Genomic DNA, 27,926 nt, shown 5'->3' with positions numbered 1-27,926 from the left:
GTTCGGTTAACTGAACTTTTAGTTCAGTTTTGGTCGGTTCGATTTTTTGGTTTTTCCTGCTCACCCCTAATTCTTTGAGATGGTATGTGAGCCACTTTGACCAAATGGTCCAGTATTCACCCTCATCACGCCATTATAATTAATTTTCAGCACAAGGTTCAAGCCTAACGGGCTTTCTTGTGAGGGGGCGTGTTAGAGAATATCAACCTATTCAAGAACCTCACGTAACAGCTTAACCTTTTAGGTTGAATGGTTCTTTGAGAAACTTAAAACAGGGAATGTAGGACCCTATCATGGTTATTGTTCTGGTCCTTCTCAAATACAAATTTGCCACAGAATACTATAATGAAACCAAAGACTGAGGTCCCGTTTGGTTCACAGGAATAGGGGTTTGAATCGGAACCGGAATAGGCTATCCTGATTCCAACTGTTTGGTTGAGCGGAATCAGGATTCCATTCTCATTCTTGTTGAAATGGCATTTCCCCATACAAGGGAATGGCTATTCCTTGCCCCTCCCTTAGGAATTAATGAAATTTCATTCCTGCTTATTTTAATTCCTATTCTCATTCCTGTCTAAACCAAACAGACTATCGGAATAGACCATTCCAATTCCGATTCCTGCTGTGAATCAAACGAAACCTGAATTGGGTGTAAGAGAAAATATAATATGGGTGGCAAAAACTAGCTTCTGTTAATACTGTTGTGAGGTTTACTAGAACAGACCTTGACTGAATTTTAGGATGATGACCTACAAATCGTAGGATGCTGGCAAACATTAGACTTGTTGATTGACTCAACTGGGAATGCCACTTGATTCCCCAAGCAGACTTGGAATTCAACTTTATGGCAATTTAACTATTTCCATATCGAAGTAATGAACTATTGCTCAAATTACAATTGTAACAAGTAGCAATAGAACATGTGTTGAATTGAAAAATACTGAGTTCGTTAAGACTGCAGGTATTTGGTACGAATACATATTTGTACTGAAAATGATTTTTTTTATAAGTTGTTGCATTGGAAATGCGAGCAAAGTTTGTTCCCCAAAAAATAGAAAGCAAACATTTTCATTCAAGGTTGGTCGTAAAAATAGTAATACAAGTATTGAAATTTAGGCCCCGTTCGTTTTTCAGTAAGTTATTTACCATAAAACATTTACCCGGGTAAGTGCATTTATCCATGTTCTTTTATTTCTCATGTAAATAAGGAAATGATCATTTTAACCATAAAAAACCATAACCAAAAATGTCATTTTTGTCTCATTCAGGTGTTGACAACTTTCCCCTTAGGAGATACCCAAGAAAATAAACTTTCCCTCGTCTCCACATAAATCTGAAAAAAGAACATGGTATTCTTAATCAATGGGACCCAAAATCCCATTGACCAACTTTCCCCTTTCTCAAAATCCAAAAAAAAAAAAAAAAACACACCCCCTTGTATTTATATCCATCACAACCAAATTTTTATTTGTATTCATCACAGCCAAACATAATGCAAAATTTATTGATCGTAATCTTTTACCAAATCTGAATTTACATGAAACATCAAACATACTACTAAGGATCTGCTAAGCCGAGCTGATCTGAGTCCATCATATCGGATCCAGAGTGATGATTGGATCGGATGCATATGTAACTGGCTCTTAATCGATTACAGCCCAGTCCAGGTCACCAGTTCACTAGTTCAAGACTTTCAAAGAGAAGATGTGTACGAACAAGATATCCAGCAACAAGAAGGAAAATGATTGAATAGAGGAACTCCCGAGCATTTGGTGATCTCAGATGTGTCTATATCAATGGAACGGGTGACTCGTTATTTCGATGAATCATTTTTTCGGACAGAAGATGTAAAACAGATATTGGGTCTACAAAAGCATTTTGCAATTGATTTACCTACGAACAAGTTTTAAATCCATTGGAATTATTTCATCTTTTTTATAAAATTTAAAAAGAAAATGGATTTTGAGTCCATATATTCGGACTACAAGTTCAACCACTCGGATAACAACTGTTTGAAAACACTGGTTTTCACTTTTCAGTAGGTTTCTGTCTCGGGCCAATGATCGGATTTGGTCCTCACAAGACTATTGGGAATTTCTCTCCGTAAAAAGAGAATACAAGTACAAAGATATTCTCAATTCATGGCTGTAAAAGGCTGTAAAATCGTGTGAGCACCATCTTATGAACACTGAAATCCGATCTGCGGGCCAAAAACTCTTCAAAAGAGAAATCGAGATCCTTTTAGGAAGATGGTGTATGACAAAGTTCACAGAAACAGAAACTCTAATTATGTTGCTATTCATGCCAAAGTTGCCGTGTCGATTCTGATTGTGTTGTTCTTACACAAGCTCACGAGTCAAATGGGCATGCAGCCACCTTGGTAGAAAAGCTGCTTGTGAACCATGGCACGTAACAATAGAAACAAAAGCCATAGATTTTTCTTTTTAGGTAAACAAAGATACAGAAAGAATGGAACATCTAAACATTAAGAACTCAATAGTTTTTTGTTTTTTTTTCCTTACAGATCGATAGGGAAGAAAGCGGCTTCCGTCCAATTTCTTCCAACTCAATAATTTCATTGATTCAACAAATAAAATAATCATAACTTACAAGACAAAATGCTTCGAGCTGTCCTATCTACATGTATATACTTTCACAATTCAATCAAGACCCGAACCTGATCAGGCACAGCTCAAAAGCCCTGCATTTCAGCCTTAGCTTCATCAGATATCAAGATTAAACTTTGATCTTTTTCCTTCGTCCAACAGTTGCCAAGGTTTAAGACTTTAAATTGTTAGTTTGTTGTTCTTTCATCTTTTCACTCTTCCCTCTAGCAGTTGATTCCACACTGTTGAACATCGGGGCCAGTCACCCGGGTGGTAAAGGGATCGATGCGAACCCATAACAAAGAGAATATGGAAGCAAGGAGAATCGACCAAACAACAACAATTGTAGGTGTTCGGTTCTGGCGCCCCATTAGACCCTTAAGGAAAGGATAGAGGTGAATAATCACCCAGAAGGCAAAGAATAGCTTCCCAAAGAGAGGTCCCCATGACTGGTACCCACTGTTGATGGCATAGGAGATACCAGCAACCACCCCAACCAAGTTTATAATGAGGAGAGTGGTTGGTGGTATGAGCAAAGTTGTCCATTTGAACATGTAAAGCTCAGCAAAGTCCCCGTCCTCATCAGATGCCTTGGACGTGACAGTGAAATTGGTATCAATGCCAGCAAGGACTTTGAGCAGGCCTTGGAAGACAGCAAAAAGATGGGCTGAGACACCTCCTATAACCCAAAACTGTTCATTTCTCCACCATTCATCAATGCCAACACCACTCCACCTCATCTCCAATATACCAGTAGCAAAGATAGAAAGGAAGAGGGATATAAACCAAATACTAGCGAAGTTACTGATCTGCAATAAAAAAAAAGAAACAAAACAGCACTCGTTAGATTCAAAAGTACTTAACCCAGAGGAAGTCAGATCATAAGGAAGCAATTAATGTTCTGAGTAGCGAGGATAGTCATAGTTACCTGTGGAATAATGAACTTTCCAGTCAGCAGACAGACAGCTGGTAATGTACAGTAAGCAAGAAGAGGAATAGAAGTTACTGGGTAAATTGTAGTGTTGACATAAGCAAATCTCTCGAGCCATTTCAGCCTTCCACCGTAGCCATACCACATGGGGCAGTGTCGACTGAAAAGAATTTCTACAGAACCTAAAGCCCATCGTAGAACTTGGTTTAGACGATCTGACAGGTTAATAGGAGCAGATCCTTTGAAGGCTGGGCGGTGGGGCATGCAGTAGATTGATCGCCAACCGCGGGCATGCATCTTGAATCCTGTAAGGATATCTTCTGTGACAGAACCATAGATCCATCCAATCTGCAGAAGCAAACAACCATGAAATTGTTAATACCCCAAGATGGTAAGGAGATTTTTAGCATGACAATTAATAGCAACAGGGGCAGGAAGAAATCATGATATCTTTCTTATCTGGGTGTCTAGTTAATATTTCTATTTCTTAATACGAGTGAAGCTTTTCAGAGAAAGTTCTTAGGTGTAGTCTATGCCTATATAGCACCCCCCCCCCTTTCTGTTGTTTTCCCCTGAGGTATCCTATAAACCCCTGTCAAATGATCATGCTGTTAAATTTCATGGAATGATGAAAATGTCTATTTTGCCCCTATTATTGTTCTCTTTACCAACTCCAGAACATTCTTAAGAGAATGAAAGAGGCTCCTTCTCATGGTTTGAGGCAGATGAAAATCCAATACTAACTCTAAAAACATCATCATCCATATCATCCCCAAGGATATAGGAGACTATTGTCCTCCATCACATAGATAATTTGATTCCCTTTTATGATGACTTGCAAAAAATGTGGATAGAGGGATCAATAAATCTGTTGATCAATGATGACTTGTCTTGAACGTCAAAGGTGAGAAAATAGTGTATCCTAAAAAATGCCCTTGCAGATCTACACGTCTGTATGCTCTATAGCTCCTTTTTCTTCACCTCTTTTGCATCTTCAATGAAAAGTTTCTTATCTTTCCAAAATAGTACTAGAAAGTTTGTTACTTGTCTGGAATGTCTACAGCCATAGAACTAATAAAAAAAATGTCTACAGCCATGGGTGAGCTTAGATTGTATTGTAAATCATCTTTTCACATCTCAATAAAGTTGTCTTTCCTTTATGAGGAAAAAAGCACATTAAGAAATTAAAATATTACTTGCTTGCTGCCAGCCTAGGTTAATGGTTCAGGACCTGATCATTTTCAAATTGATAACATCAATTCATAATGTAATTGCATGATAATTTCTATGAGATGTAATGGTAAAAATTACAAATGTCAGTAAGCAAGTCAAAGCATCAAAATGAGATACTAACATACCTCACTGCCCCATTCAGACTTATCCTCATATCCACAGCTGATAACATGGATAGCTTCTTTAAGGAGAGTCTCGGGAGTGGCAGACTGAGGAACACCACCATTTTCCATAAGTGTAGAGGCAACAAACACAGCTGACTGACCGAACCTTTTCTCAAGGCTCATCTGTGACATGAGAAGTGACTTCTCATCATCAAATCCAGCACCTGGTTTTGAGCATGAATAAAGTATCAGTCTAAAAATGTCTTCTTTTGCTCTTCTTAATAAGTTCTTTGTCATGATCCAACAAAATTGTGGTGAATAAGATGTAAAAAAAGCACTATCCATACCTTCAACCCCCTCTTCTATATCTTCTAGATTGAATATTGGCACAGTTGGGTCCACATGCTTGCTAGATCTCTTCTTGTCTGAGCCCTTTTTACTTGATTTTGAACCCTTCTTCCGTGATCCACCACAGAAGGTAGATAAGAAATCTGGTTTTCTATGCTTAGGCTTTATAGGAGGCTCATAACCATATAAAGCTGTTCTATTGAAGACACATCCGGTACCCACATAAACAGGGCCTTGAATGCCATCCAAGCCTCTTAAGTTTATCTAAAACCCACAATAAAAAAATGACCACAATGTTTGGCAATAAAAAGTAGTTACCATGATGACTTTCTCTAAATTTAATGATTTCTATATAATTTTCAGATTTTACCTAAGATGTTAAAAATTAAATAAAGAAATGCATGCTGAGACCATACGAATTTTGGAAAGGAATACAAGAACTTACATCAAAGAAGACGGTGTTTCGGTTGGCATACCGATCATTCTTGTCAATGCCATCAAACCTCTGTGGAAATTGAACATAACAAACTTGTCTCCCAAGGTTTGGATCCATTAGAAAACACATAGCTTCCCGCAGAGCCTTGCTATTGTTAATGTAGTGGTCACAATCAAGATTCAATAGGTAAGGGCCGTTGGTAAGCACTGCTGACACGCGAACCTGTCATGAAGTTAAATTGACCATAATAACTGTTGAAGCATTTCAAAACATGGATAATTCAAATTTCAGTGTTCAATTGTTTAACTTACAAGTGCATTCATTGCACCAGCCTTCTTGTGATGCTGGAAGCCTGGACGCTTTTCACGAGACACATAGACCAACCGAGGTAGCTCATTACCCTCACTGTCAAGTCCTCCACTATGGCCTAAGAAAACCTACAGATAATGAAGATATATATCCATAATGAGTACAAAGGGAGGAAACTGAGAGAGCAAAGCAACAGTTTCAAATATTTGCTAGTTGCTTGATTGCTTGATTGTTCACAACGTAAAAGTAGAAATTGAAAATTTTGTGATTCAATAATTGCAGAGTATACATGCACAAGGGGAAAACATCAAGAAAAATTTTATCAACTAAAGAAAAATAACAAACTCTAAAAATGTAAGACCATGCACAATATTATCCTCATATGGAGATACATGTCAGTGAGTATAAAAACTCTTTCTCCATGTCAAAGCATTTTTGAAACAAACATACTAGGACTTATGGGCCACTTATGTGCAATTTGCAGTTGAGTCAGATCTACAAAATCAAAATGCACCAACCTGTATCATTCCTGGATGATCTCTGGTGTTATTTCCTGGCCATGGGGTACCATCTTGCATTACCCAACCTTCGTCAGGAACTTTTTGTGCCTTTGCAACAAGTCCATTGACACGAACTTTAAATTCTTCATATTCTCTCTGCAAGACAAGCAGAAATATCATAAAAAGATACATGAAAAAAAGCAGGGGAGAGGCATTACTTAGAAAATAACAAATACAATCCCCCTTCATTGAATTAAGAAACAATACCTTCATAGCTCTGCGATCTTTGACAAATGATGGTTGTACCTTATCTTTCAAATAGTCAATCTTCTGTGCAAAATACCATTCTGGAGCACGTGGCTCAATGTTATATTTCTTGCAGAAAGGAACCCATTTCCTTGCAAATTCTGAAGTTTCAGACAGAGCCTCAAATGTCAACATAGCAGCTCCATCATCAGAAACATAGCAAGAGACCTTGTCAACTGGATAGTCAACTGCAAGGATGGAAAGGACAGTATTTGCTGTGACAAGAGGAGGTTCCTTTAAAGGGTCAACAGTACTGACAAAAATGTCAACAGCAGCCAGTTGTGATGTCTCTCCTTCTCGGTCATATCTGTTATCCAATTAACCTTGAATTAGAACTCTCAAAAATGGACTTAAAAAAGAGGATATGACACTGGAGATGGGCAAAAGAAGGAATAGTCCCTCACCTCAGAGAAAGCCTGTCAAGATAGGTCTCACGGTTTATTGGAAACCATTTCGGGAACTGATCCAATATCCAGGATATAGCAAACCAAATCTCACATATCACAGAAATCAGCCACAAAGCATATGCATTGGGTACAGGATTTGTTATACGGTAGTGCAGGAAAATGCAAAGAATAATTAATCGCAGAACAATGACCATCCTATAAGGATTTATCCGAGATGAAGGAATAGGAACCTTCCTTGAAAGAGGCTGGCGAGCTTCATCATTCCTGCATTAAAAGGAAAACATTGAAGCTCCTTTGTGCACTAAAAGTTGGAGTGAAAAGTAAATGTGTAGATAATATAATATTAAAAATTTTCAGTGTCAATGAAACTATTCACTATATTTATGGGTAATACTTGGGGTTAAGATCCATGAAATTAATTGAACAAGAAGTTAATAATTGGGAATGACCAAAATCTCCAAACCTCTTAGGATGGTATGATTATCCTAAAGAATGAAAATTCACATTATCAATTATTCTAGTAAAAACTCACAATCTCAAGCCTCGATGGAAATCAGAAGCCAGACAAAACCTTTAAGTAAAAATATAAAACTAAAGAGGGAATTAAATTTGTAGTATAAAATCAAGGGGTGACTCACATTAAAGAATCATCCATAAGTACATCAGTGATAGCATCAATATCTCCACCTCCCCTGCCTTCAGAAGTGGCATGAGTGCTCACTGGTACAACATTCTTCTCCTGCTTCACCTTCCAGCCCTCAACTCTCTCCTTCCAAGCTACATTGCCAAATCCTTGTGCTGGGTCTACGACCCTAATATTAGCTGCAAACATGCAACTCTTTTAGAAACTGGAACTGACAGTGAAACACAAAAAAAAGGTTTAATGGCAGTACATCTTAGGGGGTTTTATACGACATGATTTTTTTTTTTTTGAAATTTATGAACAAAAAAGAATAACCACATTCTTGAACTGCGTTTTTGTTTTGAAAATTAAAAACAAGTTCATTTTGTTCCAAAAAAACAATGCATGATTCTGAAACCATCAAATTAATGTTTTCTTATGAAAAATGCAGTATAGAAATTATATGATTTGTGGAACATTATATTAGAAAACCATATGAAAACATGTTATGTAAACCAGGAATTCAAGATTTTTTTTTGGTATTTAACACAACACTTTAATAACACTCGGAGATAAGTGTTATAGGACTCGAATCCACATATCTGTTGGGATTACCCAGCTAACATAACTGGCCACCGCTCAATTGGTAACCAGGAATTCAAGAATACATTTTTTGTTTCAGTTTTGGAAATAGAACAGGCATACATAACCAAGAACAAGTGTTCTGTGTTTTATGTTTTAAGAACCAATTTGAATGCAAACTAGCTGGTTTTGCTTTGTTCTTGGATCTGGCAACAAGAAAAACAATTCAAATTGGAGAATACCCCCCTTGATTGTGTTTTTCTGTTTCTGTTGGAGGGTGTATGCGTGTGTGTGTGTGTGTGTGAGTGAGTGACTGAGAGAGAGAGAGAGAAATACGTGATTGATTAATATCAGCTGAATAAGGAAGTGGATGTACACGCTTGCTTCCACCACCTGCACCAGGAGATGCCATTGAAATACGTTCTGGAGATGCTGCAGATAATTCTCCTGAAACCTGAAAAGGAAAAGCAAAAAGAAAAGAATGATTCCAATTCAGTTTCAATGTCTGGTGGAAATACACAGGAATAGCTAATGCTGAGACTTACTGACTGGCCATTGGTGAGCAAAGGGATGTGGTTGAGAGAAACTTCTTTATCATACTTAGTGGTCCTGACATCCTCCCCTCTCCCATAGCTCATATGCCAGCTTAGCATGCGCTCTGCGATTTTCTGCTTCTGGTCTTGATTCCCAGAAGGATAATCAACATTATCGACATCATCCTCAACTGGATCACCACGAATGGGAGGGCTTCCTGCAAATAAGTATACAGAATTATCATCATGCCAACTATTTATTGATGTTCATCATCAACATGATACGATAAGGCTAACTTGCAACAAACCTTTATGCCTCTTGTATCTAGTCTTGCATTGAGGGCAAGATTGAGTCCCATCTTTCCTTTCATACTCATAGCAAGGCCTGCAGACAGAAAATGCACAAACGTCGCAAGCAATGAAGAGTTCACCACTCACTGTTGTGCCCACGTTGTCACCACAGATCTGGCAGACCTGACCATGCTTTGAAGTCTTTGACTGAAGAATCAAATAAAACCAATTCAAAAGTCTCAAGTCAGTAAAGGGAGGGATACAATTCTGGACTTTTAACAATATCAACCCACTACAAACGCGAGGATAAGAGGTCAAAAGTGCAAATCCAATTAAGGCATGACAAGATTCAAGTTCTGTGAAATTAAGATGTGTTTATATGAACAGAGAGAATGACGAATAAAGAGACAAGTAAATCAGGCAGTACTAAACAAAAAAAATGCAAATCCAAAGACTCAAGTTCTGTGCAATTAAGATGCATTTAGCTAAACAACAGAGAGAGTGACGAATAAAGAGACAAATAAATCAGGACAGAAGTGCAAACCCATTTAAGCTTGTGACAAGACTCAAGTTCTGTGCAATTAAGATGTATTTAGCTAAACAAGAGAGAGCAACAACTGACGAATAAAGAGACAAATAAATCAGGGCAGTACTAAGCTACCAAATTTCGCACTCCCATCAAATAAGTGAACTACAACGAGTCAAGACAGACATTAAAATCTCATGAATTTGAAAATTGGGGTTTCCTGACCATGCAATGAATTACAGAAAAAGAGTGGTCATGGGAAACTATTGTAATACTAACCGTCGCCTCTCCTCCCGACTCCATTGGCTTCTGCGTCTCCTTATTCGACTTTGGAAGACCGAGGATGAACTGATTAATCTCAATCAGATCTAATGATTAATGACATCACCTCATGCAAAAATGCTAGGAAAGTGCTTTTTCACGCATACACTCTGCAAACAGATTATCCTTTTTCTCCCGAAATGCCTGAACGCCAGTCAAGATCTGCATTGAAAGCTTCTCCCCTTCACAGGGACTTCTTTGACAGTCAAAACTCGATCCTTTTACAATAAAACTCAACCCTCAACTGGATCTACCCAAATGAACAAAATTAATCACATCAAAAACGCATTTTTTACATGAGAAAAAAAATGATGAATCTCTGAAAGAAAAAACGCCAATTTACTCACCCCAAAAAGCTAAAACTTTGACCAAGTTTGCTGATAATTCACCAAATATAAATTAAAAAAAGAATTCCAGAACAACAGAAATGAGAAGCCGCACCTGAATCGAAGAGTTGAAAGACGGTCACTACAGTCCTGCGACAAATTAATCCACGGATCGATCGACTACCGCGAAGCAGCAAGGATCAGCTCTAGCTGTAATTGGTATGTTAACTGAATGAGCTTATAAATCCTACCGACAGTGAGCGAGAAGAAAACGAACACCCACAAGTCATTTCCATTTATCTTCCAATCTCCCTCCCCTCCTCCATTAATAGAAAATTACAGAAAAGAAATAATGCAATTAATTAAGAAACTAGTTGAAGATTTTTAAAACTTACTGGTTGTAGACTGCGGAGAATGAGTGTGAAGTTCTAACTTTCTTGCTTTCTGAGAAATTAAAATTTTATTGGTCGCAATCGGCGGAACCGGAAAGAGAAGGAAGCCCTAGTTTTTCTCCGCCCAGTGTCAAGAGATTTTAAAAAACGAAATGGATTGCTGAGCTGGCATCCGCTGTAGGTGGTGCCAGCAAATGATCTATAATCCTTACCTGAATTATAGACGGTAAGCATGGTTTACAATAACACAGTAGAGCCTGAACTTTGACTTCTTAGAGTTCAAACGTGATAAGAGAATCCGGATCACCTGCAAATAAAACACGTTCCAACCCCCTACATCTCAGATATGCTGTTCCTTAGCGCGCAGTCACATCCCACCCTGCATTAGGAATATCTTTACATTAAATAAAGCATGCAAGTATGGAGATATTCTCAATACAATGTAGTAAAAGCTGCCCAAATGGGCTTTGCCAGAAGCCAAAATGCTTTCATGAAATCAATGTGAGGCGTGCTCTGTGAGGAACAAATCTAGACTCGCAGGTTCCACTTTTATGGTGGGTCCTAGTCTCATGATGTGATATGTGTAGTGTCAAATTAAGTTGGTAGGGGTTGGAATGTGTTTTATTGGCAATTGATCCCAATACAATCAAACACACGGTATCTCATACATGGTGGGTCCCACTTTTATGATGGGTCCCAATCTCATGTAAGATGTGTGGTGTCAAATCATGTTGGTAGGGATTGGAATGTGTTTTGGTGAGAATAGGATCTGCTCCTCACAGGTACATCCACCGTGCATTGGGAATATCTCCCGTGAATAATAACTTATAAGTACAAGAGATGTTCCCAATGCATGGTAAGATGTGCGTGTGAGGCATCCTATGTAAGCAGCAGATCCGATCTCCTTTTGGTGGCAGAAGATCCCAACTCCCCGAATGAGCCATTACAATGGGAGTCCAAATTACCTATCAATAAAATCACCTCAACACCCTATCAACATCATTTGACACTGCACATCTCATGCATGATATGCCCCAATTTTATAATGAGATGTATGGTGTCTGATCAAATTGATAGAGTGTTGAAACGTGTTTTGTTGGTAATCCCAACTCTTATAGTAGAGCCATGAAATAACAAGGGAGATGCTTCTAATGTGGCAACTGCAGCGACATGTTGAGAGCTTTATATGAAATCACATCTGCACCACACAAATGTCCCCCATACACATCTCAGCGTGCATTAGGGATATCCCTTGAAATTGTCAATGGAAAATGTTCTCAATACACGATTAGGATATACTGTGGGGCGTTTGTGGGCCACCATCTCCAGGGCACATATGTGAATTCGCTTTATATTGGTAGCAGATCCCTATCCATGGCAAGTTGATATCTCCCGCCAACAATATTTCAACACCCTCTCAAACCCCATATCATACATCATGGATTCCAGTAGAACTGCGTACATCTCATGGATCTCATAGTAAAATGCAGGGAGTCAGATCATGTTGGAAATTAGAACGTGCCCAACTATATCATGGCATCAAGCATTATGCCATAGATCTGAACGCAGACAGTGGAACGAAGTGTCACAGATGGTTTAATCTTTTTTTTATAAACAGTGATCCTTTGATTTGGTTGACTTTTTGGTTGGACATTCTTTTGGGGTCTTGCACAGGGCTGTCAATGGGTCGGGTGACCCGATAGAACCAAACCGAATCTATCTTATCATATAGTATATTAGGATTTTTTTCTTGGATAATACCCTATCTATTATATACGGTTTGGTTCTTATATTACACCATAAGTATTAATTACATAATGATACATCATACATGGTATTTTTGGATTTAATTTTTATAGCCTATAAGCATCGGCTTTATATAAGTATAGATGTCCTAGGGAAAGTTTTGGTTGTTTTCTACTTTCTACTCGATGAAGATCTAAGGCTTGTTTGGTTTGTAGGAATAGGGGTTTGGAATTGGAATCAAAATAGATATTCTGATTCTAATTGTTTGGTTGGGTGGAATTGGAATGAAATCTCTTTTTTGTTGATTTCAATTCCCATTCTTGTTCATGTTTGAATCAAACAGATTATGTGAATAGATCATTCCGATTTTGGTTGTGAACTAGGTGGATCCTAAATACCTTAAGTATAATACTTGCCTTTTGATATGGGTGGAAGTTGGGCGGGTTGGGCTGCGTTTTAGCTTAACCCAAGCCCAATCTTAAGAGTCCATTTGGTTCGTAGGTGGAATCGGAATCGAAATCCTCCAGAATCAGAATTGGAATTGGAATGGTCTATTCCTATAGTCTGTTTGGTTTAGACAGGAGTGGGAATGAGAATTAGAATCAGTAAGAATGAGATTTCATTCCCAAGGGAGGGGCAGGGAATGGCCATTCCCTCAAATGGGGGAATGCCATTCCAATAGGAATGGGAATGGGATTCCAATTCTGCACATCCAAACAGTTGGAATCGGAATAGCCCATTCCGATTCTGATTCCAAACCCCTATTCCTATGAACCAAACTAGGCCAGGTAGCCTTCTCCTTCTCCCATTCCCTATTCTCTCCTTTCTCCCTTACCCCTTCCTAGCCCTTCCATGTAGCCACGTGGCAGACCTCTCTTCTACACCAGAGTGCCACTTCAAATCTCTCTCATATTCTCAACCACTTAGCCAACCCCCTCCTAAAATTTCTCCTAAACTATCTCTCCCACCTAACATTCTTCAAACACCTCTTAATCAATATTGCCACATGGCAACCCCTCTCTTCTTCACTAGAGTTCCACTCCAACTCTCTCTCTCTCTCTCATGTTACCAATGGGCTCAACCTCCTAAAATTTCTCGTAAACAATCTCTCTCATCTAAAATTCCTCCTACAACACCTCTTAATTTATATTATAAACCATCTAAAAATCAAAAACGTGGGTAAATTAATTTGGGTAGTTAAATTAATTTGTGAAATATTTTTTATATTTTCAATAATTACTGATATTATTGAATATTATTTAGTAAATATCAACACCTAAACTATAAATTTTCATAATTTTAGTAAATTGAAAATTTTAATTACTAAGAATTACTTGCTAAACATTACTGATTTTGGTAATTTAATTTTAGAATTTTTTGAAAATTAATTATTGAAATCAATAATTACTAAAAAATTAATAATTAATTAAAATATTAAAATATTAATAAATATAAATTTAATAATTAAGTAGTTATTGATATTTTAAGTAATTTTGGTCAATCAAGTATTAAGTAATTTTGGGGCACGGTGTGGATTTTACTCCCCATCCCCAATCGCGTATTCCTATTAATTCCATCCCCACCCTACCTTGCAAAGGCAATCTCCATCCCATCCCCATCTGATAGGGGAGGCCAGGTACTTGGCGGGGATGGAGAAAATTACCATTCCTACCCCTGCACTATAGTTCCATAGAACAATAAGTTTTAAGTCCAATTCCTTGCACCGCATGAGAGCCCACTTGTATATGTCTATATCTATATTATATATAAATGCGAAAGATTTTTTTGGATGCAAAGTGAAATTTTTTTGGACTAAAATGCCCTCTATTTCTTTGTTTGAGAAAGGGTATAAAAATCATTTTATTACAGTTTTAATGTCAGATTTAGTGGTTACTAAAATGCCCATATTTGTGTATTTAGTCCATCTCTAATTGTAAGGGTTGAAAATGTAAGTTCAATTATTACTTTCCACCTCATTTAATCCCTTCTTATTAAGTGTTATGCTTAAGATATTAACTCCCATTTTTCTTATTAAGTTTTATATTTAAGTTATTTTTCACTAATAAATGCTACTAAGTAGATCTATCTCAATATTTTCAATAATATAAATCCATATATTTTAAAACTGACTCAAAAACAAAACCATATTATCCAAGTGGTGGCTAAGCAATTCAACCATCCAAATCAAATTGATCAGCCTATGAAGTCATAGTTAGGTAATAAAATTTAATTATAGAAAATTACAAAAATGTAGAAAAAAGTTAGACACATTAACAATATTTTTATTAATCAAATTAAAAATGATAAGTGTAAAATAAGAATTACTTTTACTGATAGTGAAAATGAAATACATAATTTAGAATTGACTAAAAATGAAATTATTTTATTATTTGGCAAAGATAAATAGTTCAACTTTTGGGTCAAATTTGTTAACCTTTAATGTCATAAATAAATAATAAAAATTAATAAAATATAAAAATAAAAAAATAAAAATACATAATTTAAAAAAAAAACATTCGTGCATATGCATAATATTATATATTTATCATATTAAACAAAAGGTAAGTGTGACATATCATAATTATTTTTACACACAGGAATATTGAACACATCTATAATTCTATATTTACGCTATTATTAAAAATATGAATAAAGATTATTGAACTTTGTTTTGACTAAAATACTTATTTTGAATCTAGTCATTATTTAATTGTGAGGTTTAAATTATAAATTGAACTACTATTTTTCACCTCATTCAATTCCTTCTATTATTTAAATCTTACATTCTTTTTTATAAATGAACAAAAATAGATACACCAAAAAGATAAAATATTATAAAAAAAGAGTCTAGCGAAGCAAGTAGGCTTTTTAATGATACTTGAAACTTCACAACTTGACCCAATTATCACATATTTGGATGAGGTGTTTATGTAACCATTGGATTTTGCAATCTACATCCAATTAATAATAAAAAATATAAAATATAAAGTTTATAAAAAATTTTGGATACATAACTACTATCATTATCATCATCTAAAATTTTGGATACATATATACATGTATATAATTGGGTTGGGCTTGAGTTAGGATAAGGTCAAACTAGGCTTGAACCAGGTTAGAGCTACCTAAAGGCTCGGCTCAAGCTCAACCCAAAAAAATTAAAAAGCCTGAATTTTTGGGCCCAGGCCTAACCCAAGGACTGAAAATCCAAGCCCAACCCATATAAATAAAATTGTGGGTTAAGTCAATTCGAATTCAGGTTGTGTCTGCCCATGTTGCACTCCTACCTTTTGATGATATACTTGTGATATTATTAATTTATTATATTATCATATTTAAATGTGTCAACTTAACAAAAAAAACCTAATTTATCATCAAGTTTCATTTATCTAATACATATCAGATTTTAGAGTCACCTAGAAAAAATAACAAAATATCATGATTTAGATGCTTAATATTTTATGGTGCTTTTCAATACTTTGAACCATGCTGCCAATTTTCATATGATCTTATTGGACCAAACCCGATATTCCCTATTAATATACGAACCAATTATGAGTTAATTATCACAGACCTTGTATTGGAGTGGATCTACTTGACCTGAATCAGACCTGAGTCAATCCGTTCACAACACTAGTCTTAAACTCTTGCGTGGGTTTTAATGGATGCCATTATTTGGATTGTTACAACTGTCGGATCGTTGGATAATGCCAAAAAGATGTTCCTTATGTTGGAATAATTCCTGCCCTTTTTAATGGATACCGTTTGTTTGGATGGTTAAGATTTATGATCGGTTAGGGATACAAATAATTTAAATCTGATCCGATCTGAATATTCGATCGGATTTGATAGTCAGTAAGTTGGATTTTTTGATCTGATCCGACTTATTTTCTTTAAAAATTAATAAATTATTAAAAAAAAGTAAAACATATTAATTTAAATAAAGTAAAAACAAAAAATACGAATATGCTTAAATTATTTTTATCATATATACATGCTTTTTATAAAAAATAAATAATATTATAAATTTATAAAAATATAATATAGAAAATATATTTATAAATAAATAAGTAACATATATATATTTATTATATATATTTGTTTTTATAAATATATGATATGTATCGAATCGAATAGAGATGATCCATATCTGGTCCAATTTCTAATCGAATCATATTATCCAATCCGAAGATTCAAACAGAGGTAATCCTAATTCGACTAAATAGAATCAGATCTCAGATTTTGCACCCCTAAATTGATCGCTGGATGTGTGATGATGCCAAGATCTTCTTTATAAATCAATATAAATATATTAGGCCAGCTGTTCATTATTTGTCTTCTCGTTGTAATCATGTATAAAACAATACATGAAGTAAACGCTAATAAGGTTTCGGACTGGGTCTTTTTCGGATCAGGTTGGAAAGAAAATTCCAGTCTTTGTTTTTTTCTCTTTTTTGGCTAGATGGACGGATGGTTGGGGTGGATGACTGAGAGGGACGGAAGGAAGGAGAGTAGGCCATCTGATCTTGAATGGTAAAAATAAATTAAATTAAAAATGATAAAAATATTATATTTATTAATAAAATGAACTTAGTGACTTAAATAGTGTATCTAATGAGTAAAATGAATTACACGAAACTTAAACTCATGATAATCTAAAAAAACAAATATTCAAACTGACGTGAATGTAAATCATGTATGAGTTGAACTGCCACGTGGACTAGTCAAAAGACTACCACTCTATCAGTAGCCAAGCGAAGGAAAGTCTGGATCTGCTCCTCAGTGAGCGTGCCTCACACCGAATTCACAACATGTCCCATCTCCCGTATTTTTATTTAATATTCATGGGGAGATGTTCCCTCTTCAGGGTGGAATGTGGTTGTGAGGTTTGTGTGAGGTGCACTTTGTTAGAGCAAATCCCAATTCAACTGAGGACTGCCATGTACCTTAGAGTCCGGATGAGTCGAAGACCAACAACATGTTACCACCTCGGAATGCCAATGAGGTGGGGATTGGGGGGGCCCATGGGGCACAGAGTGCTCTCCCCAAGCCTAGGAATATTCAGGGTCCAATTTGTCGAACACATAAATTTCCAAGCCTAGGCCTTCATTGTCCAAGTCCAGTCTAGAATATAGGGATGCTTGGGCCTTCATTTTAGGCTTGATGTGCAGGTTGGTCCATGGCCAAGTTTACATAGGGGCCTTTATACCATATGCTAGATCAGGCTAGGTTTACATAGCTCTAGGTCTGATGTGCAAGTTGTATTGGCCATAATCCAATTCCTAGTATGTTTTTTGGAGGATAATTGATGATGCGCGATTTGACAGCTTCCTATTGGAAGGCAGCTCGATGCCGAGTTGGCAAGTTCACCAAGTCAACCTACAAAAAGATAGTATTAAAGTACCTGGGCGGCAATTGATGATGCACAATTTGGTGCTCATTGTTGGAGGACAGCTCGAACATCAGGCTAGCAAGGTCACCTAGTCGAGCTGCAAGAAAAGGATGTCAGAATGTGCGGGGTGCTTTACCCGGTGTGGGCACTCTGATGCTTAAGTCAGCGAATTGGAGATTTTGGAGAGAGCGAAAGAGCTAGAGAGTTGTGAGAGCTAAATTGCACATAACTCTGATATTGAAAATGAGACCTTTATATAGGCGTTGGCTGGCATGAGCTTCACGCACAACGTCCAAGATCTCTATAGCTGGTCAATCCAGTCCTCAAAGGTAGTTGTGCACATAGATTAGGCTTTTATGGCTTCCTCCGGAACATTCGGTATGGGAGTTGACACCCAGGAGACCTAGGTGTGATGGGATGCACGTAGAGGAGGTCAACGAGCACGTCTTGCAGGTCACCACCTAGACCTCAGTCAGGTCGGCAAGTCCTTGTGGAGGTTGCTCCTCACGTCGAGGCCCCTTGGACTAGTAACGACGAGGTACCACAGGTCAGCCCTAGACAAGGTGCCCGAGCTGCGTATGAGATGTCTTGGATTGATTTCGGGGTGTTTCTCCTTGACTTGGCGAGATACACGTCTATCCATGTGGCGCTGAGGTGTCAAGTAGTGAAGACGGATGCCAAGTGTCACTTGGTCAGTAGAGGGCCAAATCACCCCTCTTCAATAACAAACACACCAAATTGATGAATTTATCTTGTAGCCTTGAGTTGATCAAGAGGTATAAATTATTGTTCAAGTGTTTTAATGTTTTCATTCAAGTAGCTTGCAAATGGAGAAGATCAATTGCTACTTAGGAGTTGAAGTGTTCCAAGTCAAAAGAAAGAAAAAAAAAGAGTAAGTTGATTGAATAGGAAGATCTTAGGTGTCAAATTAGGCTTAATTTTTATAGTAATTTTATGTAAACTAGTAAATGTGCATGTGACAATTTTTTATGATGATGATAATAGTAAATATATGTTTCTAATTTTTCTACAATTTTTAATATTTTTATGTCTAGAAAAATTGTTCTTATTTGTCACACTTATTTTTGTTTTATAAGATGAATATACAATATTAAAGATGTGCCCAAATGTTTTCTACATTTTTTTGTATTTTTTATACTTTTGTGTGGTTTCATCATCATCATCATCATCATTATTATTATTATTATTATTATTTAATTATGACATCAAGGGTAGATGCATTTGACCTAAAAGGCTGGATTGTTGATTCACCACTAAATATAAACAATTATTCTTTGTCACACTTATTTTTCTTCAATATAATAAATTAATATAAAATATTAGAGATATGCCTAAATGTTTTTTTACATAATTTTATATTATTGTATTTTTTGTATTTTTATTTTTATTTTTTACTTTTTATTATTTAATTATGACTTCACGGGTTGAGGCATTTGACCTAAAAGATTGAATTGTTGATCTAACACCAAACAGGAAAACAATCTCACTTTTCGATTAGTTTTAAATTTTGTATTTTATTTCCATCATCAATAAAAAGTGGAATAACAATTCGTGTTTATTGTGTTTAATTTTTAATATGGTTAATATAAAATATTAGAGATGTGTCTAAATGTTTTTTTATATAGTTTCTATATTTTTTTTCATTTTTTGATTTTTATTATTTAACCTAAAAGGTTGAATTTTGATCCACAACTATGAAAACAATTCCATTTTTGGTTTGGTTTTAAATTTTATATTTTATTTTCAACATCAATAAAAACAACTATTATTTATCACACTCATCTTTCTTTAATATGATTAATATAAAGTATTAGATAAGTGTCTAAATGTTTTTTACAAAATTTCTATATTATCACATAATGTTTTTTGTGTTTTTATGTTTTTCATTTTTAATTTAATTATGATAAGAAGGGTTAACACATTTGATTCAAAAGGTTGAACCGTTGACCACCACTATGAAAATCATTTTTATTTTTTGGATTGGTTTTAAATTTATATTTCATTCCAACATCAATAAGAATAATTATTATTTAGTAAACTTAACTGGAATACCCTTATTTTTGACAATTTTGTTTGGAAATTCAGGCATTACCATAATAGAGAGCCACCTGGCAACATCATGAACTTTTTCCAATAGCAAGTCCAACATGTAATAGTTCAATGACATGAACATGTGCTTATGTAAAACCACACTATAACTTTGAACCACACAGGGGCAATGTTTTCAATATCAATATAGAAAAAAAAAACATGTTTTGAAGCACAAAATTCAAGAGTTTTTTTATCTAATAACATGTATACCTAATATCATTTATATTACAATGGGATAAAAGATCAAAGGACTAGCACAATGCCAACAATACAATAGAACATTGATCAATAATAATAGAGCTAATAAAATAGGAAAGCAAGAAAGTAGTTAGAGGAAGAATCCAAACAACAAGAGTAGAATGAGAGGAAGAGAGAAGTAGAAGAGTGAAAGACAGAAGGATGGTTATGGTAGAAAGCAAGGCCAAACTAGGAAGTCCATATATGAAGGAAAATCCCTACCATCTACCGAGGAGGAATTATTATGCCTCTTAACCCAATTAATCAAACAATGACTGAAATGGAAATGAGTCAATCATAACTGTCAGACAAAGAATTTAGTGGCATAAAAAATAGGGAAAATATGAAGAGACAGACACTAATTAATTATCTAAAGGATTAATCCCAATCGATAGAAAAAATACAATAGTTATTTTTGATAATAAATAGAATAATTATTATATGAGATAAAAAGTGCAAAATAAGTAAATGTCAAAACTCAAGCATGTTTGCAAGTGATGGTAGGACATTAATCATACCCCAACTATCAAATTTCTCATTACCAGTGATGGTAGGGTTCTCAGCCATAAGATCTGTGAGGTGGTCAGTACTACATGTGTGCATTATGCAAAAAAAAAAAGTTAATTATTGGTAACAACTAATAAAGATTACGTCATTGATTACTTACTGAGGTAAAGCTTTGCACATACCTCGAAGGTCGTCGGTAATCCAATGAAGGAGACAACAATGCTCACTTGGCATGAACTACAAGAAGTCCATCATCGTACAACAAAAGTCAGTAATCCGACTAATGTCACACACACATAAACTTTACAAAAGGCTCCATCATTGTGCAAAGGATGGTGATTGAGATGAAAAGGAAAGAAACTCCTTGTGACTCGAATAGGGTTTCTAAAGGGGTAGTGTTAAAACTCCTTTATGTGACTCTAATAAGGTTTCTAAGGGGATAGGGTTTTCCCTTCCCGTGACTGAAAAGAAGAGGGAAGGGGGTAGGGCGGTAAGGTTTAGGAGAAAATAAAACTCAAGCAGTGACTAAGAAGGATAGGGAAGAGGTGGTATTGGAAAATGAGTGAATATAGGGTCTAGGAGAAAATAAAACTCAGGGGGGGACTGAGAAGAAGAGGGAGCAAATGGTTTCTAAGGGTGGTAAGGAGTTTCCCTTCCCGTGACTTAAAATAAGAGGGAGGGAGGTAGGGTGATAGGGACTTAGAAAAATAGGCAATAGAGGGTTTCTAAGGGTGGTTAGGTTTTACCCTTCCCATGATAGAAAATAAAGAGGGAAGGAGGAAGGGCGGTAGGGACTGAGAAGAAGAGGTGTTCACCATAAACACAGGGGAGAGAGAGAGAGAGTGGCGGAGAAGCGAGTTGGAAGCAGAAACTTGATTTTGTGAGAAGGGGGTAGAAACGGAAAGCACACATGTTTGGATCTTGGACTTTGCACGCCCATAATTTACTCCACTCATGTGGCTTATGTTACTCAATTTAATTAGGTAATACTTTAATTAGCTAATCAAATACATTATTTATTAATTAGCTATGTAATTGTATATGATTAAAGGCAATAATTATATTTAATGGGTCATGTTTATGAACATTGTTTTTAAAAATGTGTCATCTAACATGTGGGTTGTGATGATAAGAGAAAGTAAGAGGAATATGTTGAGAGGAGGAAGAAGAAAATGGAAAGATGATAAATACGATAGGAAGTTGATAAAAAAGATAAGGAATGCACACTAAGGGTAGCATGAAATTCGGAGAAGTTTCCTAATGTGTTGGGGAGGTTTTAAGGGTGTGGAGACATGCACACACAAAGGAGTCTGGATCTCCTACCCCCACAAACTCTACCCATGTCTACCCACATAACATCGTAACCACATATGGAGAACATCTCATCCTCCTACATGGTATTATGCAAGGGGAGATGTTCCCAATTCACGGGGGTAGTGTGTTGTGGGTAATGAGCAGTGTTCTGGTGGGCAGGAGATTTGGGGTCCACACAAACATACAAATAGAGAGATAGATTTTAGGAAGATTTCTAGGTAATTGAAAAATAAGGATTAAATACACAAATTTGAGATTATACGTTTCCATTAAAGGAGGGAAAGGGAGATTGCCATGCTGAGATGGCAACACCTAGTGTTCTTAGAAGGAATCTTACACCCTCTCTAAAATTGATCCCTTTGGGTAATGGAGCAAAAAGAGGCCATCTAATGTGGCCTTAATTACACACACACACACACACACACACACACACACACACACACACACACACTTTTTTCCCTCATAAATATAGGGAGACCAAGTTCAAAGAGTAGGGGTATTTTAGTTAAAGAAATCTAGAATCTAGACCTCATTCACACTTTTAGTAGTAGTATAGATAGATATAGATTACATGTCAAAGAATATTCACTCAACTGAATCAGTCAAGAGAAGTCATCCAAAAATTTAGAAAACTTAATGTACCCATATCTTGGGTTACATTTCTAGGCAACAAGTTGGTTCGTGTCCAAGTCCAAGTTTATATATGGGCCCTTAGTCAGTTAGGATCTACAACCCCCTCGATTAGCCATGCATGTAAAGTGAGAGATTGGAGTGGTCATGGGGAATTTACACTTGATTGTTGATGTGAAGCATTAGTAGTTAAACAACCCCTAATTAATACATCCATCAAGTGCATCTCATCTAGACTCCCATGATATGGCTGTAATTTGGGTTGGGTTGGATTGGATTGAACTATTGTTAAATTCTCAGTGAACCCGAACTTGATATTGTTATTAAGACTCTTTAACTTGGGCATCTTGACTTGCATGCGCCCCATCTACAATGTGTAGATTTAAATCAAGATAGTTTTTTTTTTAATATTTTCCATCAATTTTAATATCACTTTTAGCTTTTCCCCACAAATGTAACACATGGGATTGAAATTAGACATATATACTTAGATCCAAATTTGATTTGTTAATATTTGATTTTGAACCAAGTTTTATCCATAAAATTTGTATTGGATTGAAATTAGGGTCTATTTGTTTGAACATCAGAATCAGAATCAAAACCCCTTGTAATTGGAATTAGAATGGTCTATTTCCATGGTCTGTTTGGTTCAGATAGGAATTAGAATGAGATTTGGAATTAGTTGGAATGGGATTTCGTTCCCAAGGGAGGGGGAGGGAATGGCCATTCCCTTAAATGGGATAATGCCATTCCACCAGGAATGGGATTCCAATTCCGCCGAATCAAATAGTTGAAATCATTCTAGACCCCTATTCTTGCAAACCAAATGGGCCCATAACATCACTCAATCAAACTAAAAATGATATATTATATATCACAAAACAAAATAAATTGAATAACAACTTACATGGGACTTGAACCTACTAGTAAAACCACAATACTCTATTCAATTTTACTATTGAATATAAGATTTAAGTATATATCAATACATATTCAAATCAAATCAGATCAGTCAAATAGGGGTAGATTCGTATTTGATCAAACTATAAATGGGTCGAATTTGGGTCACCCTGAATGAGTTGACATGTTTATTTATTTTTGGTAAATCCATATACATGCCTTTGTGGTAAAATATTCGCAAGAAACAAACCGACCCGATTAAGAATAAATCAAGTATTATGTGTAGAGATGGTGATAATGAGGGCTAAATAGTAATTTTACTTTCTTATTGTATCAAAAATTTTCTATTCTTTATTTCTTGTATATAACTTATTGTACTATAAGGACAAAAGTGTCCTTTTACATTCTTGAACATAAATAGTTCTTTCTTGGTGTGGTTGCCCTAATAAGACACCCCAAATCTATTGTTTTCGCTCTTGTACAAACTACATTAACATGGTATCAGAGTGGGTTTAGTGTGGGAATTAGTTTAGTGTCAAAGGAAGACTAACATCTGAGACTAAGACAAATGTTACAAATACTCTAACTAAAGAAAAGATTTGGTAGATGATGTCCTCGGCAATCTCTTTTGCTTCTGCTTTTGGCTTGTCTATAAGCATGCTTACTATTGTGTTTATCCTAGTTATCTCTGGATAATAGATTGCGGTGATTCCAATCATATGATGGGAGCTACATGTGGTCAGTCATCTTATCCTCTTCCTTCTAATAAATACATTATTACAACCAATGGTGAAAAACTTGACATTATTGGTTATAATGATCTCACTTTATCTACCTCTTGCTCTTCCCCCTTCAAATTACCTCAGATTTAATTTGTTCTTAAACTTACAACAAACTTAATTTTAGTAGGACAACTTGTTGAACATGATCACACTGTCACCTTCTCATCTGATGGTTGTTTGATATAGGACTAATGCATTGGGGAGGTGAAGGGGAAGGGGCATAGATTGGGACGACTATTTGCTCTAGAATTTGAGAAGGGATCTACCTCTCCAACAATTAGTTCATGTTTATTTTTGCTACTTCTTTATCTTGTAATAATGATTGGAACCTTTGGCACCATCAGTTAGGCCATTCTTTTGCAAAGCAACTTGATTTACTTATTCCAAGAAAATGGAATAGAACTTGCATGTCATGTTGCTTAAGTAAAAGTCATGTTTTACCATTTCCTATTTCTACTACTCATACTTTTGCACCATTTCAAGATGTTTGGTCATCTCCAATAATTTTCAAGACGGGTTTTAGATATTTCATAACATTTATTGATGATCACACTTGTTATACATGGATATACTTTCTTTGAAAAAAATCAAATGCCTTTGCTATGTTTAAACTTTTTTGTGAGAGAGTGACTACATAATTTAAAACCACCATTTGTACCCTTTCATACTTAGGGGGAGAGTATATTGATGGGGAGTTCCAGGCCTGTCTTCAACAAAATGATATACAATCTCAAAAGTCCTGTCCTAGAACCCCAACGAAATGTAGTTATTGAACACAAAAATGGTCATATCCTGAGTATTGTTAGAACACTACTTTTTTTATTCTCATGCTCCTACAACCTTTTGGGTGGAGGTAGCTAGCAGTGTTGTACATCTCATCAATCTTCTTCCATCATCTGTCTTGATAATGTATCTCCACATCAGTTTCTATTTAAGTCTCCTTCCCACTTATTTATGCTTCATGTGTTTGGTGCATCTGTTTTGTTCATCTTCCTCCTCATGAGCATACTAAATTGTCCGCACAATCTGTTTTATGTGCTTTCTTGAGACATAGTTATGATCACAAGGGATTCACACTTTGAGCCTACAGGTATCTCAAAAATATTACCCTCCTCTCATTTGTTGCATCGGCTTTATTTCAAGGAGTGACTAACATCTCCAGCTCCTATGCTCCTAGCCTTTCCTTTTCCAAAGCATGGTACCACACCTTCTCCTACCTTTATAAGTACACCATCTCCTTCCATTCACATTAATGTTCCTACTTTGTGTCACTCCACTAGAGTGTCTAGACCCCCTAACCGCTATGGCTTTCCTTCAGACTATAGCTCCTCTATTGTTTTGTCCACTTTAGATATCCCCAAGCCTTACTAGCAAGCTGTAGCACACACTCATTAGAGGGATGCCATGGTATTGAAATGGCTGCTCTTATAGAGAATGACACTTGGGAGTTGGTTCAACCTCCTCCCAATGCATCAGTTATAGGGAGCAAATGGGTGTACTCTATGAAGTTAAAATCTAATGGCAGCTTGGATAGGTATAAGGCTAGACTTGTTGCATAGGCGGAAGTGATCCACCCTTCGCTAGCCAAGATGAGGAAATATTTGCTCTGGTAGCCAAGATGATAACTATTCATTTTCTATTAGTCATTTTTATAGTAAAAAATTGGGTTATTCACCAAATGGATGTCAAGAATGCTTTCTTGCATGGGGACTTAAAGGAGGTTGGGTACATAAAGCCTCCTCTTGGGTATTGTAATCAATCCCACCTTGTTTTCAGACTCAAGAAATCCCTTTATGGCCTTAAACAGGCCCCTCGTGCTTGGTTTGAGAGGTTTAAATATATGATTATTGATATTGGATTCATTCAGAGCTCCTCAAAATGTTCTCTCTTTATATCTCAGAGGTCTTAGGGAAATACAACATAATTATAGTGGTTATGATGGTATACATCAACTTAAACAATTACTTAGTCAATAGTCTAAGATGAAAGATCTAAGTCTAGTTATATACTTCTTAGGCTTGGAAGTTTATCATAATTCTAGTGGTTATTTCCTTAATCAGTAGGAATGTGTGACTAATCTTGTCAGTCTTGCTCATCTTATTGATACAAATGTTAATACTCCCATAGAAATCAACTTGAAACTAAGCAAGGATGATGTTCCTCTTCTTGAAGATGCCACCTTGTATCATCAGCTTGTGGGTAGGCATATATATATCTCACAATGACTTGCTCAAACATCTCATATGCAACTCAGATAATGAGTCAATTTGTTTATGCTCCACACCAATCTCACATAACACTTGTACACCGTATCATCAGATATACCCGTGGAACAATATCTTATGGCATGTTTTTCCCATCCACCTCTTCACTTCAACTCTTTGCATATGGGGATGTTGACTGGGCTGGTTGTCCAGACACCAGAAGATCTACTACTAGGTGGTGCATATTTCTAGGTGATTCTCTTATCTCATGGAAATACAAAAAGCAACAAACTATTTTAAAGTCATCCATTGAAACAAAATATAGGGCCATGTCCTCAGTATGCTGTGAGATTATTTGGCTCTAGTCACTTTTACATGGTTTGAATGTTACTTAGTCCTCTCTTGTTCCTTAATTGGTTGGCAATCTAAGTGCAATCAAGATTGCTTATAATCTTGTCTTCCATGAAAAGACAAAGCATATTGAGGTGGATTGTCATTTTATATGGGATAACCTCACTTCTAGCTGTGTTTTATTGCTTCATGTATCATCTAATTTTGATGACTAAGGCCCAAGATTCTTTTCTTATGGACAAACTAATGATGATACCCCTTTATTAGTTTGAGGGAGAGTGTAGAGATAGTGATAGTGAGGGCTCAATAGTAATTTTACTTTCTTATTGTGTCAGTGATTTTCTATTCTTTATTTCTTGTACATTTATTGTAGTATAAGGATAAAAGTGTCCTTTTACATTCTTTAATATAAATAGTTCTTTCTTGGTGTGGTTGCCCTAATTAGACACACCCCAAATATGTTGTGTTACCTCTTGTACAAATTGCACTAACATTATAAATAGGGATGCCAATAGGTTAGGGTTTGGTGCGAGTTTGCCTCAACCTAAACCAACCCAAAGCAATCTCAAGTTCTCAACCCAACTTGAATAAATAGTGGATATCAAACCCACCCCTCTCTATTCCATATACTCAACATGGCCTATATTTACAAACATTTTGAGTCAATTTGGTTTGTAGTTGGATTTGAATCTGAATTAGATTCGAAATCCCTCAAAATCGAAATTAAAATGATTTATTCCTTTTGTCTATTTAGATTAGATAGCAATTAAAATCAAAACTAAAATAAATTGGAATGAGATTATCATTTCCAATAAAGGAGGGAATGACCGTTCACTCAAATGGTCTATAAAAAAAGTGAATATGATTTCAATTATGTCCAACGAAACGGTCTCACATTAATATGAACCCGAGTAACACCCGATTAAGACTGACTCGGCCCTACTATGGGTTATCCATAACCCGAACCATTGCATCATT

The 27,926-nt window shown here is 36.0% G+C and overlaps 1 protein-coding gene across 3 annotated transcripts; it reads right to left on the bottom strand.

Annotated features, from left to right (window-relative positions):
• Positions 1 to 2,416: 2,416 nt before the first annotated feature.
• Positions 2,417 to 10,917, bottom strand: LOC104585907 (cellulose synthase A catalytic subunit 3 [UDP-forming]-like). 3 transcript variants are annotated; one of them, XM_010242946.3, is made up of 16 exons: positions 10,777 to 10,917; positions 10,497 to 10,591; positions 10,014 to 10,305; positions 9,226 to 9,415; positions 8,930 to 9,135; positions 8,721 to 8,838; positions 7,819 to 8,002; positions 7,178 to 7,444; positions 6,735 to 7,080; positions 6,486 to 6,623; positions 5,970 to 6,095; positions 5,668 to 5,880; positions 5,222 to 5,486; positions 4,896 to 5,098; positions 3,535 to 3,885; positions 2,417 to 3,415 (listed from the first exon to the last, which is right to left on the bottom strand). In XM_010242946.3, exons 3-16 carry the CDS (start codon positions 10,035 to 10,037, stop codon positions 2,831 to 2,833), a joined length of 3,216 nt encoding a protein of 1,071 aa, XP_010241248.1. In that variant the 5' UTR covers positions 10,038 to 10,305; positions 10,497 to 10,591; positions 10,777 to 10,917; the 3' UTR covers positions 2,417 to 2,830. The 3 variants fall into 3 exon arrangements, with proteins under 3 accessions (XP_010241248.1, XP_010241250.1, XP_010241249.1); XM_010242948.3 differs by having other exon boundaries at positions 10,014 to 10,299; XM_010242947.3 differs by having other exon boundaries at positions 10,497 to 10,628; positions 10,777 to 10,902.
• Between the last annotated feature and the right edge of the window lie 17,009 nt (positions 10,918 to 27,926).

The sequence above is a fragment of the Nelumbo nucifera genome, chromosome 2, assembly GCF_055504915.1.
Source record: "Nelumbo nucifera cultivar China Antique chromosome 2, China Antique-T2T, whole genome shotgun sequence".
Classification (NCBI taxonomy): Eukaryota; Viridiplantae; Streptophyta; class Magnoliopsida; order Proteales; family Nelumbonaceae; genus Nelumbo; species Nelumbo nucifera.
The sequence above is the reverse complement of the archived record's forward strand: the minus strand, read 5'-3'. Positions and strand labels throughout refer to the sequence as shown.

What these genes read in the sequence shown, in the direction of transcription:
- LOC104585907 (XM_010242946.3), bottom strand. Translation starts at nt 10,037, where the DNA reads ATGGAGTCGGGAGGAGAGGCGACG. An exon ending in ATCATCCAGGAATGATACAG is followed by an intron (nt 6,096 to 6,485) that starts GTTGGTGCATTT and finishes CATTATCTGTAG; the next exon opens with GTTTTCTTAGGCCATAGTGG. An exon ending in GAAACACCGTCTTCTTTGAT is followed by an intron (nt 5,487 to 5,667) that starts GTAAGTTCTTGT and finishes TGTGGGTTTTAG; the next exon opens with ATAAACTTAAGAGGCTTGGA.